At 39.9% G+C, this 16,128-nt stretch overlaps 1 protein-coding gene across 1 annotated transcript in view; it reads left to right on the top strand.

Moving 5' to 3' along the window:
- DDX10 (DEAD-box helicase 10) overlaps window positions 1-15,516 on the top strand; it is a 338,420-nt gene extending 322,904 nt beyond the window's left edge. The window contains exon 18 of the mRNA XM_066247305.1: window positions 14,837-15,516. Within this exon, the coding sequence (XP_066103402.1) occupies window positions 14,837-15,014 (178 nt within the window). The 3' untranslated portion in view covers window positions 15,015-15,516. The remainder of the gene's footprint in view (window positions 1-14,836) is intronic.
- Window positions 15,517-16,128: the final 612 nt, after the last annotated feature.

The raw sequence follows: 16,128 nt of genomic DNA, 5'->3' as shown, positions 1-16,128 counted from the left end.
CCTCTCCCTGCCACCCAACCCCTGGCAAACACTGTCTTTCTACTATAGTCATAGTTTTGCTTTTCTAGAATATACTATAGTTGGAATTACATAGATTGTAGCCTTTTCAGGTTGGCTTCTTTCACTTAGCAATATGCTTTCAAAGTTCCTCTCTGTCTTTTCATGTCCAGAAAGCTCATTTCTTTTTATCACTGAATAATATTTCATTGTGTGAATGTGCTACAGTTTGTTTATCCATTCATCTATTGAAAGACATCTTACAGGTAAAGCTGCTGTAAACATTCATGTGCAGGTTTTTCTGTTAGACATAAGTTTTTAGCTTCTTTGGGTAAATATAGTAAAAGGACTATGATTGCTGGATTGTATGAAAATATATGATATTTAGTTTTATAAGAAATTGCGAAACTATCTTCCAAAGTGGCTGCACCATTTTGCATTCCCACCAGCAATGAATGAGAGTTCTTGTTGCTCCACATGCTTGCTAGTATTCGGTGTTGCCAGTGTTTTAGATTTTAGCCATTCTGTTAGAATTTTTATAGTTTTAAGAAAGCTGTTTTTTAATTTTTTAAATACAGTAGACCCTGACAATAAAATAGGTGGTTTTTAAAATTTTGATTGTATATGGGGTAAAATCCTGTTCTACCAAACATGAAATTCCAACTTAGCAGAGCCTTTCCTTATAAATGGGGCTGCCCTTTGAGGAATTTTCTTCCAACCTCTCAAAGCTAGGGTTTCTTGTCTGAAGACTAATAATAATATACTTAATTTTAATAAAAGTTCCACAATTGTTGTGGAGAACCTTCACCTACCAGAGATTTTGCTAATTATATAAATCTAGTTGCTGGTTGCATTTGTTGATGTGGTGAGGAAGGAACTCTAGGCTAAAGATGCCAGTTTTTAAAGTCATTAGCATAATGGAAGATGCTTGAAATACTGAACTTCAGGAGAATACTCAGAATGAATATGTAAAATGAGAATAGTAGAGGGTCAAGGATGCAACCTAGAAACATGGACACTTAAGTAATGGACAGAAGAAGAGGAAGCTAAGATGATATAATCAAGGAAATAGTAGCCAACATTCAGGTACTTAAAATTTAGATGACTTTCCATTACATCTTGTTGGGAAGCTATGTTAATGGTAAGATTTTAACTGTCTCCTGTCTGGGTGTTAACTCAGTAGAAGTCATTTGTTGGGGAAAACGAGTACTGAATTTAGCCATAATATGACCATTTATATAATTTTGAAAAACATATGCAAAGCCAAAATTTAGAACCCCAGGAACTTATCCTATTGAAAACAGAGGATTGGTTAGCAGACAGGAGCCTGCGTACTCACAGACTGGACTGTGCTGGGCCGGGGTGGCAGAGTAATGTTCTCTCGGTGATTTGTTGGAAATAGAATTAGAAGCAAAGTTTGTTGAAACATTGCCTTCCTCAATGCAGTAACAGTGGTTCTTAGGGCTGAGAGCAACCCCAGCAGGGTCATGATTTCTACCACTCAGATGAGCAGACATTCATTGAATGACTTATTCAGCTTATCTTTATAGCTGAAGATGACAAACAGCCCCAGACATCTAAAAGCTAAAGACAAGGCACAAAGAGGAGCTCTATTCTGTGATAGCATTCAGAATGAGTGCCATGGAACAAGCACAGTTTAGAAAGTGGTGGATCGTGTAAGATAGACTCCTTGAGAATGAAGTGATGGTTGAACTGGGGTCTGAAGGATAGGGAGGATTTAGATAGTTGTAAAATAGAAAGAGGGATTTCCAAATAAAGAGATTATCTTTTTCCCCATTGAATATTCTTGGCTCTCCTGTCAAATATTATTTGACTATATATGCGAGAGTTTATTTCTGGTCTCTCAATTCTGTCCTTTTGGTCTGTGTGTCTGCTTTTATACCAGCATCATATTGTTCATGATATTGTTTTTACTAATGCAACTATAATGTAGTTTGAGATCAGGATGTATGATGCCTTCAGCTTTTTTCTTCTTTCTCAGAATCACTTTGGCTATTTGGGATCTTTTGTGGCTACATACAAGTTTTAGGATTTAAAAAAATATATTTCTCTGCAAATGTTGGAATTTTGATAGAGATTGCATTGACTCTATAGATGACTTTGGGTAGTATTGCCATTTTAACTATTCTTCTGATTCATGAACATAGGATATCTATTTGTGTCTTTTTCAGTTTCTATTATCAAAGTATAATAGTTGTAAGTGTACAGATCTTTCACCTCTGTGGTTAATTTCTAAGGATTTTACTGCTTTTGTTGCTTTGTGAATAAGATACTTTTTTTTTTCAGATAAGTCACTGTTAGTATATACCCGTGTATATAGAAACACTACCAATTTTTATATCCTGCAATTTTTCTTAATTCATATATTCTAACAGATTTTGGTGGAATCTTTAGTATGTTCTGTATCTAAGAATCTTATCAGCAAAGAATGACAATTTTACTTCTTCCTTTCTGATATGAATGCCCCTTATTTTTTTTTCTTGCCTAATTGTTTTGTCTGGGATATTCATTACTATGTTTAATGGGAGTAGTATCTTTTCTTGTTACTGATCTTGCCATTGAGTATAATGTTAATTGTCATATAAGACTTGTCATATAAGACATATATTATGTTGTGGCAAGTTCCCTCTATACTCAGTTTATTGATTTTTAATCACAGATGGGTTTTCTACATCCACTGAGATGATCATATTATTTTAAACTTTCATTTTTGTTAATGTGGTGAATCAGATTAATTGATTTGGGTATATTGAACAGTTCTTACATCCTACGGCTAAATCCCACTTAATCATGATGTAGGGTCCTTTTAATGTGCAATTGAATTTAGGTTGCTAGTATTTTGATGAGAATTTTTACATCTATTAATATATTTATCAGGGATATTGGCCTGTAGTTTTCTTTTCTTATAGTCTTCTTATATGACTTTAGTAGTAGGGTAAAGTTGTCCTTGACAAGATTGACAAGGAATGGTGTTAATTTTATTCTTAAGTGTTTAGTAGAATTCACCAGTGAAGCCATCTCTGGTTCTGGGCTTTTGTTTGTTAGGACATTTTGATTACTGATTCAGTGACCTTATTTATTATGGGTCTCTCTAGATTTTTTATTTCTTCATGATTAAGTCTTTGTAGGTTGTAAGTTTCTAGGAATTTATCCATTTTTTTCTAGTTTTTTCATATTTGTTGGCGTAGTTCATAATAGTGTCTTACAATCTTTTGTATATCTGTGTAATCAGTTGCAATGTTTCCTCTCTCATATCTGAATTTATTTGAGTCTTCTCTCTCTCTTTCTTTTCTTTTTTTTTAGTCTAGCTAAAGGCTTGTCAACTCTGTTTATCTTTTGGATAAACTAGTTTGTTGACCTTTTCTATTATTTTTCTGGTCCCTATTTCATTTATTTCTACTCTGATCTTTGTCATTTTCTTCCTGCTGGTAATTTTAGGCTTAGTTTATTCTTTTTGTGTTCCTTGAAATGTAAAGTGAGGTTACATTGGGATTTTTTTTCTTACTGTGGGCATTTATCACTATAAATGGCCTTATTAGAACTCCTTGGATGCATCCAATATATCTTGGTATATTATGATTTCTTTATCATTTGTTTCAAAATATTTTTTATTTCACTTTTGATTCCATTTTGAACCCTTTGATTGCTCAGGACTGTGTTAATTCTCACATTATTTGAATTTTCAAGTTTCTTACTGTTATTTTTTTAAATTTAATTTATTGTGTTTACATAGATTCTATATTGCCCCAATTGCATCCCCACTCCCCCATATTTCCCTCAACATAACCCTTGTCCCCATCCCACCAGCTCTGTCCTCCCCTTCAGGCATAATTCCGTTCTCAGTTCACATTGTTCCTTGGATTCCTCAAATGAGTGAGGTCATATGATATTTTTCTTTCTCTGCCTGGCTTATTTCACTTAACATAATAGTTTCTAGGTCCATCCATGTTGTTGCAAAAGGTAATAATTTTTTTTATGGCCCCATAGTATTCCATTATATTATATATATGTATCACTGCTTTTTAATCCACCTGTCCACTGATGGACACTTGGGCTGTTTCCAGATCTTCACTAATGTGAACAATGCTGCCATAAACACGGGGGTGCATTTCTTTTTTTGTATCAGTGAAATGGTGTTCTTGGTATATGTTCCTAAAAGTGGAATGGCTGGGTCAAAAGGCAGTTCCATTTTTAATTTTTTGAGGAATCTCCATACTGTTTTTCACAGTGGCTGCACCAGTCTGCATGCCCACCAGCAGTGCAGGAGGGTTCCCCTTTCTCCACATCCTCGCTAGCACCTATCATGTGTTGTTTTGTTAATGAGAGCCATTCTGACTGGTGTGAGGTAGTATCTCATTGTGGTTTTAATTTGCATTTCTCTAATGATTAGTGATGTTGAACACTTTTACATCTGTCCATTGGCCATCTGTATGTCCTCTTTGGAGAAGTGTTTATATTCATTTTGTTTTCCCATTTTTTGATTGGATTGTTTATCTTCCTGGTGTTGAGTTTTACAAGTTCTTTATAAATTTTGGTTATTAACCCCTTATCAGACATACTGTCAAATATGTTCTCCCATTGTGTAGTTTGTCTTTTTATTCTGTCCTTATTGTCTTTGGCCATGAAAAAGCTTTTTAGTTTGATATAGTCCCATTTGTTTATCCTGTCTTCTATTTCACTTGCCCGTGGAGATAAATCAGCAAATATATTGCTGCAAGAGATGTCAGAGAGTTTACAGCCTATGTTTTCTTCTAAGATGCTTATGGTTTCACGACTTACATTTAAGTCTTTTATCCATTTTGAGTTTATTTTTGTGACTGGTGTAAGTTGGTGGTCTAGTTTCATTTTTTTGCAGGTAGCTATCCAATTTTCCCAACACCGTTTGTTAAAGAGACTCTCTTTATTCCATTGTATGCTCTTGCCTCCTTTGTCAAATATCAATTGTCCATAAAAGTGTGGGTTTATTTCTGGGTTCTCTGTTCTGTTCCATTGATCTATATGCCTGTTCTTATGCCAATACCAAGCTGTTTTGAGTACAGTGGCCTTGTAGTATAACTTGATATCAGGAAGTGTGATACCTCCCCCTTTATTCTTCTTTTTCAAGATTGCTGAGGCTATTCGTGTTCTCTTTTGGTTTTGTATAAATTTTTGGAATGTATGTTCTATATCTTTGAAGTATGTCATTGGTATTTTAATTGGTATTACATTGAATTTATAAATTGCTTTGGGTAGTATAGACATTTTGATGCTCTTCCTAACCATGAGCACGGTGTATGCTTCCACTTGTTTGTGTCTTCCTTGATTTCTTTTATCAATGTTTTGTAATTTCTGAGTACAAGTTTTTAACCTTGGTTAAATTTACTCCTAGGTACTTCATTTTTTTTGTTGCAATAGTAAAGGGGATTGTTTCTTTAATTTCTCTTTCTGACAGTTTATTGTTGGTGTATAAAAATGCTTCTGATTTCTGTGTATTAATTTTATATCCTGCCACCTTGCTGAATTCATTTATCAGGTCCAGTAGTTTTTTGACTGAGAATTTAGGGTTTTCTCTGTATAGTATCATATCATATGCAAATAATGATAGTTTTACTTCTTTATTTCCAATTTGGATGCCTTTTATTTCTTCTTCTAGGATTTCCAGTACTATGTTGATTAAGAGTGGTGAAAGGGGGCACCCCTGTCTTGTTCCTGATCTTAGGAGGATTGCTTTTAATTTTTGCACAGTAATTATGATGTTGGCTGTGGGTTTTTCATAGATGGCCTTTATCATGTTGAGGTATGTTCCCTGTATTCCCACTTTGCTGAGAGTTTTGATCATGAATGGGTGCTTGGTTTTATCAAATGCTTTTTCTGCATCTATTGAAATTATCATGTGGTTTTTCTCCTTCCTTTTGTTTATGTGATGAATCACATTGATTGGTTTACGAATATTGTACCATCCTTGCCTCCCAGAATAAATCCTACTTGATCATGATGTATGATTTTTTTCATGTACTGCTGGATCCGCTTTGCTAATACTTTGTTGGGATGTTAGCATCTAAATTCATCAGGGATATTGGCCTATAATTTTCTTTCTTTGTGTTGTGTTTGCCTGGTTTTGGAATCAGAATTATGCTCGCCTCATAAAAGGAGCTTGGAAATCTTATTTTTCTCTTGAATTTTTTGAAAAAGGTTGAGAAGGATAAGAGTTAGTTCTTCTTTGAATATTTGGTAGAATTCACCAGTGAAGCCATCTGGCACCAGGCTTTTGTTTTTTGGGAGTATTTTGATAACTGTTTCGATCTCATTTGTTGAAATCGGTCTGTTTAGGTTTTCTGATTCTTCCTGATTGAGTTTTAAAAGATTATATGTTTCAAGGAATTTGTCCATTTCATCTAGGTTGTCTAAGTTTTTGGCATAAGTTCTTCATAGTATTTTCTTACATTCCTTTGTATTTCTGTTGTGTCCGTTGTTACATCTTCTCTCTCATTTCTAATTTTATTTATTTGAGTCCTGTCTCTTTTTTCTTGGTGAGTCTGGTTAAAGGTTCATCGATCTTGTTTACCTTTTCAAAGAACCAGCTCCTGGTTTCATTGATCCTCTGTATTGTTTTTTTAGCCTCTATGTCAGTTATTTCTGCTCTGAGCTTTATTATTTCCTTCCTTCTATACCTCTGGGCTTTAGTTGTTGTTCTTTTTCTAGTTCTTTTAGATGCAGGATTAAGTTGTTTATTTGAGCTTTTTTTAGCTTCTGAAGGTATGCCTGTAATGCTCTGCACTTTCCTCTTAGAACTGCTTTTGCTGTGTCCCATGTATTTTGAGTTCTATGCTCATAATCTTTCATTTCTACGAAGTTCTTTATTTCTTCTTTGATCTCATTGTTAACCCATTCATTATTTAATAACATCCTATTTAGTTTCCAAGTGTTTGAGTGCTTTTCAGTTTTTCTGTTGTGTTTGATTTTTAGTTTTATGCCATTGTGATCAGAGAAAATGCTTAATATGATTTCAGTCTCCTTAAATTTGTTGAGACCACTTTTGTGCCCTAACATGTGGTCTATCCTAGAGAATGTACTATGAGCACTTGAAAAGAATGTATATTCTGCTGCTTTAGGGTGAAAAGTTCTGAAGATATCTATTAAATCAAGTTGATCCAGTGTGTCCTTTAAGTCTACTCTTTCTTTGTTAATTTTTTTCTTGAGGATCTATCTAGTGATGTTAGTGGGGTATTTAAATTCCCTACTATTATAGTATTGCTGTTGATCTTGCCCTTTATAACATCAAAGTCTCCTTTATATATTTAGGTGCTCCTATATTAGGTATGTAGATATTTATAATGGTTACATCTTCCTGTTGGATTGCTCCCTTTATCATTATGTAGTGACCTTCTTTATCTCTTATTATAGCCTTTGCTTTAAAGTCTATTTTGTCTGATACAAGTATTGCTACCCCAGCTATTTTTTCATTTCCATTTTCGGGAAATATTTTTTTCCATCCTTTTACCTTTAGTCTATGTGTATCTTTTATTTTGAGATGTGTCTCTTGTAGACAGCTTATGTGTGAGTCCTGTTTCTTATCCACACAGCTACCCTATGTCTTCTGATTGGGTCATTTAATCCATTTACATTTAAGATTATTATTGATATATAGTTGTTCATTGCCATTTTATTCTTCAAAGGTATCTTCCTCTTTTACTTTATTCTTTTTACAACAGGCCGCCTTAACATTTCTTGCAGCACTGGTTTGGTTGTAGTGAATTCTTTGAGTTTTTGTCTGGGAAACTTTTTATTTCTCCTTCAATTTTAAATGATAGCCTTGCTGGATAAAGTTGTCTTGGTTGTAGGCTCTTGTTCTGCATTACTTTAAATATTTCTGGCTATTCCCTTCTGGCCTGAAGTGTTTCTGTTGAGAAGTCAGATATCATCCTTATGGGGGCTCCTTTGTAGGTGATAGTCTTTTTTTCTCTAGCAGCTTTTAATATTTTCTCTTTATCTCATAGCTTTGGTATTTTAATTATGATGTGTCATGGTGTGGATTTCTTTGGGTTTTTCTTTAATGGAGTTCTCTGTGCTTCTTGAACTTGTCTGACTTTTTTCTGCATCAGTTTAGGGAAGTTTTCATCTATGATTTGATTGAACAAAATCTCTATCCCTTGTTCTTTCTCTTCTTCAGGAACCCCGATGATGCAGATGTTATTTCTCTTCATGTTGTCACAGAGCTCCATTAAAGTTTTCTTACACTTTTTGAGTCTTTTTACTTTTTGTTGCTCTGCTTCTGTGCCGCCTTTATCTTGTCTTCTAACTTGCTGATTTGATCCTCAGCTTCATCCATCCTGTTTTTAATTCCTTCCATTGTAGTCTTCATTTCTGATATTGTATTTGTCATTTCTGACTGATTCTTATTATTTCAATGTCCTTTTTTATATTTGCTGTTTCTTTATTTAGGTGCTTGTTATGTCCATCTATTGCTGTTCTAAGATCTTTGAGCATACTAACAATCATTATTTTAAACTCTGCATCTGCTAATTTGTTTATATCTGACTCGTTTATGTCCTTTTCTGGGGATTTCTCTTGATTCATCTGGGTTGCATTTCTCTGCCTTCCCATTCTGTCTGTGTATAAGAAGGGTGTGGCCACTGGAGTCCAATGGGTGTGGCCTCTGTATTCCCTAGGTGTGGTCTGTCTGCAGGCCCACCACCCCCTCTGCTGCTGCCAAAGGCATTTGGGTATGGGCATTGCCAGTGCTGGCTCGCTGCGGCATTTGCTGTGGTTTCCGCCTCTTCACAGGCGGGGCTGTGTTCATGTGCCAAGGCTACAAGTCTTGGCTGGCCTCGCCTTCACCTTGCTCCCTCAGGTGGGACTGTGCTCCGTGCTGGGGCCGCAAGCCTTGGCACCATGGTGGGGCTGCATACCTATGCTCAGCCATGGGTCTCTGCCCATTTCCAGGTTTCACCCCACCCTGCAGGCTGGGCTGTGCTCATGCACTGGAGGACCCCGCTTCAGGGGCGGTACTGCGCACCCTCACTCAACTGTGTGTCTCTGCCTGTTTCCCGGCTTTTTTCCTGCCCCCAGTGGTGGGGCTGCCCTTGCGGGCCAGGCTGCAAGCACCGGCTCCCAGGTGGAGCTGCACACCCCTGCTCAGCTGCGGCCTAACACCGATTCTCCAGCATTTGCCTGGCTTTTGCCTTGCCCCTGTGGGCAGCATTGCAGGCAGGACCGCTCTTGCTCACCCAGTGGGTAGCCAGGTGGAACCGCTTTCATGCCTCCGTTCTGCCCCCGCCAGGTGGGACTGAGCTCATGCTGGGTCTCAGTCGTGGCCCGCCGGGCTTCCACCCCTGCCAACGGGACCTCACTTAGATGTCCCACTTCCGCCTTTCTTCCTCCTAGCCCTCAGCAGTGTGGGTGGGGGCAATGCATCTCAGACCTCAGCACTCAATACTGTATTCCTGATGGCTCCCTCCTTCTAAAAGTGACTCTGCTCTGAGTGCTGTGGGAGAGCTTGTTTGTCTGGTGTCCTGCTTCCCTTTGCTGGTATTGCTGTTTCCAGGGGAAATACTCACTTTAGATTTGGGGGGTGACTCAGCCCAGGGGTTAGGGTGGCTATCCCTCAAAGTTTTTCTCCTTGTGCCTCCTAGATTACACTCTCTTCCCACTGCTCCGGTCCTCTCATCTCTCCTTGTCCCCTGGAGTCCCGGGTGAATGGTTGTGAAAGAGGTTTTCTGCGCGGTCCCTTATAGAAGAATACTGGGTTTGAGAAATCTCTCTCTTTCTCACAAACAGTATCCTAGCTTGTTTTGCAGCTAAATACTGTCCGTACACCTCTTCTAGGCTCTGGGGCTGCAGGCTGGGGCTTTATTTCTGGGGCCCAGTACCCTCTTCTCTTTGCTAAACTCACTTCCCGCCACACAAGTCTCTCGGGCTGCTGTTTGCTCCTGGAAGCTGGGCAGCCCTCTCCACATTTCCGCTTTTCCTACCAGTCTCAGTGTGGCTTCTTCAGTGTTCCTTGGTTAAAGAGTCCTCTTAGTTTAGTCCAAAGTTGGTTTTTCCAGATGTTGGTTCTTTTTTTTATTTTTATTTTTTTTTGTATTTTTCTGAAACTGGAAACAGGGAGGCAGTCAGACAGACTCCCGCATGCGCCCAACCGGGATCCACCTGGCACGCCCACCAGGGGGCGATGCTCTGCCCATCCGGGGTGTCACTCTGTCACGACCAGAGGCACTCTAGCACCTGGGGCAGAGGCCAAGGAGCCATTCCCAGCGCCTAGGCCATTTTTTGCTCCAATGGAGCCTTGGCTGTGGGAGGGGAAGAGAGAGACAGAGGAAGGAGAGGGGGAGGGGTGGAGAAGCAGATGGGCGCTTTTCTTATGTGCCCTGGCTGGGAATCGAACACAGGGCTCCTACACGCCAGGCCGATGCTCTACCACTGAGCCAACCAGCCAGGGCCAGATGTTGGTTCTTAAAATTAAGTTGTAATTCACTTTGGTTCTAGGAGGTGGAAGTTGGTACATCCACCTACTCCATCACCATCTTGCTGCTCCTCTAACTGTTAATAATATCTAGTTTTATACTCTGTGGTCAGAAAAGATACTTGGTATGATTTCAGTCTTCAGTTATCTAACACTTATTAGTGACATATCATATGCTCTATTCTGAAGAGTGTTTCATATGTGCTTGAGAAAATAATTATTCTGGTGCTGTTGGGTGGAATTTTCTGTATATGTCTGTTAGGTCCATACTTCCTGTCCCCTCTTATGCAAGAATTTTTAAGCTCATATGCTTTCTCTCAATTATGCAACACACCAGACTGAGTCTCAACCCCTTCCCTTTTGCTTTCCCAAGGGTAACACTAAAGCTGAAAGTTTTTCTCTCCTTGGTGTACAGATTTGGGTTGGCTATCTTCACATGCTCACTGGTCATCTGCCAAAGCTCACTCTCTCCACAGCTTTCAGAATACCACACAGGGAGCTGGCCACTAGGGATGGGGAGGTGTAGGCAAGGCATCCAGAGTGCTAGGGGTGCCCACAGGCCAGTTGGAGGGATCCATGAGTGAGGCATCTTCAGTGGTTCATGGGTGGGCTTCTTGTTGGATGCAGTTAATAGGGTCCTCAATCTTTCAGTTCCCTCAGAGAAGTCTATTTGCTGCTCTTCTAGCCTCATTCTCACTCCATCATCTGCTCACTGTGGCTGGGGTGAGAGAGAAATGGACCTCTGGTAGCATTATACAGCTAGGGAAGCTGGGTACTCACTTACATGCTCTTACTTTTCTCCATAGGAAAAATTACAGGCCAAGAAAACCTCTCTTGGCCCTGAACTGCGCTGCTTTGGGGAGGGGGGGGTATAGGTAAAGTCGCACTGTTCCTCTTCCTCTCTCCAATGAATCCAAACACATATTTTTGCTCCCTGTTGCTGGCGCTTCTCCACTGGAAACCAGAACTACCACAAAGACTTTCTTGTTTGTGGGTGATTGTCTAAGACAGTGGTCTCCCACAGCCAAGAGAGGCTGAAGCCAGTTCATGGGACATTGCAGGACTCAGTTAGGACCAAGGTTTTGGGTGTTTATTACCCAACACACATCTGAATAGAACTCCTTCCAGGTCCCTAGACATATAGTCTGGATCCCCCATCTCCCACAAAGGTTCAGTTGTCTGGATAGATGCCAGTGTTGTTGGGAGGGGGAATGAGCGGGAAACGTGTTGTTCACATGTTGTTGCAGTCACTCTCTAGTGCTGCACCATTTAGAAGAGGTCTGTTCTGAATAAACCAAGACATGACCGTATTTTGCTCTCTGCTTACTAGATGTTCTCTAGATTCATTACATCATCCCCCCTTTTGGGTGAATTTTCCATAAGATGTATTTTTTTTCTTAATAATTTTGTTATGGAAATCACCACTTATTTTCTGTGTAAAGAAGTATAAAATACCTTTCTAGAATTTGAACTGGTCCACAAAGCAGCAAAGCTGCTAATTGTGGAGATATTTGGGCTACATTAATTTCCCATCTTCCTTTTATAATCTGAACCACCTATTTTCTGCAGGAAATATAATGTGCAGCAGCATGTTAATAAAGGATGCATTAGAAAGCCCACTAATTAGAATTCTTCTGATGAGCTGCTCTGAACTGCACTTGAAGTACAGGCAAGGCAAAAATATTACAAGTCCTGGCACTCTAGACCAGTAGACGTGGCACAGAACTGGCCAGGGTCAAGCAGATTTGCCGCCACCCGCGCGACAAGTCTATTCCAGGGTCTCAAGCAGGAAATGATACGAAATTGGATGAAAAATAGAGACTTAAAGATACATACAGGATGGGTTTGGAGGGTGTCACAGCTCCTTGCCAACAGTCACTACTGTCCTGGCCAAGCCACAAAACCATGGCTGCCCCCCAGAAAGACATCTGTCTTTATTTTCTGGGGAAGGTGGGCCATTAGCAATTCAATCACATTTCCAAGGCAACACAAGAAACCACCAGGTGCAGAAAACCCACCACCACCTTAACTTTATTTATTTATTTATTTATTTATTTATTTATTTATTTATTTATTTTGTATCTTTCTGAAGCTGGAAACGGGGAGAGACAGTCAGACAGACTCCCGCATACGCCGACCGGGATCCACCCAGCACGCCCACCAGGGGCGACGCTCTGCCCACCAGGGGGTGATGCTCTGCCCCTCTGGGGCATCGCTCTGCCGCGACCAGAGCCACTCTAGCGCCTGGGGCAGAGGCCAAGGAGCCATCCCCAGCACCCGGCCCATCTTTGCTCCAATGGAGCCTTGGCTGCGGGAGGGGAAGAGAGAGACAGAGAGGAAGGAGGGGGGTGTGAAGAAGCAAATGGGCGCTTCTCCTATGTGCCTTGGCCGGGAATCGAACCCGGGTCGCCCGCACGCCAGGCCAACGCTCTACCGCTGAGCCAACCTGCCAGGGCCTTCACCATCTTAACTTTAAACAAAGAAGTAACTAGTTTCCAGTCCTTCTGGGAAACATGGGCAGGCAGGACGAGTACTGGAGTACTGAAGCACAGCCCTTTGTAACTTAATTAGGCAGGTGAGGTGGGGGTTGGGCCCAACACCTCTGTCCCCTAGATATCCAAACTGTAAAGTACCCTATTGGCTTATTTGGTCCCCAACACAGATTAAGGCTCAATACTTTTTATGAAAGCCCTTTTCCACTAAGAATTCCTTTGCTGACTGAAGTCCCACTACAGGGAGCACTTTCATGCTCATCTTTCCAGGTACTATTTAAAAATGCAGTTATTTGTAGGTGACCTCATAGTGTTGTCCAGTTTGTCTTTCCTCTAGTAGTGAGAAGTAACGCTGCTGAGCAGAGCATTGGACATTTATGGGAGTGAATGTATACATTATTTACAGTTTTGCTTCAAGCTAGTCATAAATAGATGTGCTTCTTAGGCAGATTCTCTTTGATATCCAGTTGTCTTCCTAAGGAATAACAGAGTCTATTGAAACTTGAGCAGTTTTCGTTTGGAATACACCATATGCTTGGGTCATAGTATAATTCTGTGATGATTTTTTCCCCCCTTGTTTATTATGTAACATCAATGTAAGAGTTTATTTAAGAAGGTGGAGTTTATAGGCAGCTAACACGTATTGAGAACTAGTATGTTCTTGCAGTTATATAACTTTATTTAATTCTTATAGCAATTCTGCTAAATAAATGATATAATCCCCATCTTTCAGATAAAGAAACTGAAGCTTAGAAGTATTAGTTCACTGGCCAAGATGTGACTGCGTCGATGTCAAACCAGTGCTCTTTCCACAGCTAATTCTTTCCATGACTGTCCTCCACATGTTGACTGAAACCAGTCAACTCAAACTCAAACTTTTACTAGCCTGGCTCTGGGCTGAATTCAGAGCCATTCAGATCTGGATGTGAATCCCATGTGTATAATGTGGGTCCAATTACTCAACCTCTCTAACTTCATTGTAGAATGAGGTTAATGCTTCCCATACCAAGGATTTTCATGAAGATAAATGTAAGCTGTGTAGAAGATGGAGCACAGTGCCAGACCCTTAGTGAGCCTTTAATAAACAGTTGCTACTGCCATTGCTAATAGATGGTATTTTTATTTTGTTTTAACTTTGTATAATTAATTGGGTCATCTTTGAACATGATGGTATCTTAAAATGCTATGAGGATGTTTTGCTTTTTTATTTTTACTGTGTCAAGTGATTGCTGCTGTCTTCAGAAATTAGCTTGATTTTATAGTCTATGTACCAGGTGTATATGGAATATGGCAATAATATTTATGCTTTCTTAAGACCATGTGTGGGCCTTAGATACAGATTTTAAATGGGGAATTCATTTGCTGTCTTAACTAATTTGTAATTTAACATTTCAAATTCTGTTTTACTCATGATCTGTATATATCACAAGTTAATGCAACAGATAATAGAATTAGTGCCTGGTATCCTGCTATCTGTTACCCACTGACTAAAGGGGAATCTGACTTGAAATAGAGGCAGTATGATGAGGCAGCACAAGCACAGCTTGGAGCAGTCTGCACCATACCGTGGACCTCTCGGGGTCCTCAAGCTGTGGCTAAGCTATGGCTAGCTCCCTGGAATTACTGTGAAGATTGAGTGAGACGGTGTGTAGACTCCCCTGCATGGTGCCCAGGGCATGATGGGCTCTCTATTCCCATCCCCTGATGGGAAGTACTTACTTATGTAATAGGTATCCTGAAGTTGTTAACAGTTTCTTTCCCTCCTAAATAACAATACCACTTTACCAACTGTCTGTTATTGGTAACTTTATTCTATTTTAAGTATGTGATTTCATAGTAATGAATTTATTTATTTATAAAGTAAACCTGGGTTTGTTCTTACCAGTGATACCAAGAAGAAGCAGGGAATGAGGAAAAGGAACAACAGTGACGTGGAGGACACAGGACTCACAAGTCGTAACAGAAAGAAGGTCAAGTGGGAAGTCTTAGAGCCTTTGGATACGGGCCTGTCTTTAGCAGAGGATGAAGAGCTGGTGTTGCATCTGCTCAAAAGTCAAAGCTAAATACTTCCTGCTCTTATCTTCTCCTAGAAACCTCTGGTCATAGTTATGTGGACAAGAAATTAAAAAAGCAGTAGGTTTGGGGGAATTTAGGTAACGTGACTCCCAAAGGACCCATCTGCAGGCGGAGTGAAAGTGTCCGTCAGCCCCTCTCACAGAGCGTGCTGGTGCCATCCCAGCGGAGCCTCAGAGTGAGGGTGGGTCCGAGAACTTCTTACCCATGTTCCAGTATGTGCTGTTAGGTTTTATCCATGGGTGCCTACAGCTTGTCATTGGAAATGCTTTCTCTGTTTTAATAGCAAGTTCTGGAGACCATGTTTCGTTGTTAGGAACTCCTTCTTGTTTGTCTCACAGAAGTGTCTGTGTACTATTATTAAAAATGTTGCTCACAGTTTTGATTATTTAATGTCTTTAAAGAGACAGAATACAATGGACCAGCCCTAAGAAAGAATGAGTATTTTTGAATTGAGATGATCAATAATAAATGTGTTTCCTATAAAATTAATTGTTTTCATTGTGTCCCGTAATATGTAAACACGCTCAAGGGAAAGTTCTTAAGATTAAAATGCTTGGCTAATTCTGGATTCAGTGAGTTTTCCATATTCTTAAATTAGCCTTCTCAAAGATATCATTTAACTTACACTTGCCAGATTTGCTAGCTGTCCTTTATGAAATCTGTAGAAGTCCTGAACCCACGATGTGATCTGAAACCTCTTTCAGCATGTAGTAGCTTGTAGGCCCGCAAGTGCCCTCCGTGCTGTCTCTCCAGAAGGAGAGCAGTCCGACCACAGCGGGGCCAGGCAGGCGAACAGGTGGAGAGAGAGCCTCCAGGCTCCAGTGGAATCTACCTCTCATACTTCCCAGTTACATCGTGAGTAGTACTTTTCTTTTAATTTAAAATTTTTAATTTCTGTTTTCACATTTTTTCTTTGTTTTGCTTCCAAAAGTAAAGGAAAGTATAGCTCTGCCACTTATAGGTCATCCACAGCACTTGGGCCTGCTCAGTTTCCACCCTGTTGGCTGCCGGCTGCCTCTAGGGCATGGGAGCGGGAGTGGTGGGAGGGCTCTCACACAGCCCCCCGGGCTGGAGTTTATATTTCTTCTTTGCATAAACTAC

Source organism: Saccopteryx bilineata, chromosome 1, assembly GCF_036850765.1.
Source record: "Saccopteryx bilineata isolate mSacBil1 chromosome 1, mSacBil1_pri_phased_curated, whole genome shotgun sequence".
Classification (NCBI taxonomy): domain Eukaryota; kingdom Metazoa; phylum Chordata; class Mammalia; order Chiroptera; family Emballonuridae; genus Saccopteryx; species Saccopteryx bilineata.
The sequence above is the reverse complement of the archived record's forward strand: the minus strand, read 5'-3'. Positions and strand labels throughout refer to the sequence as shown.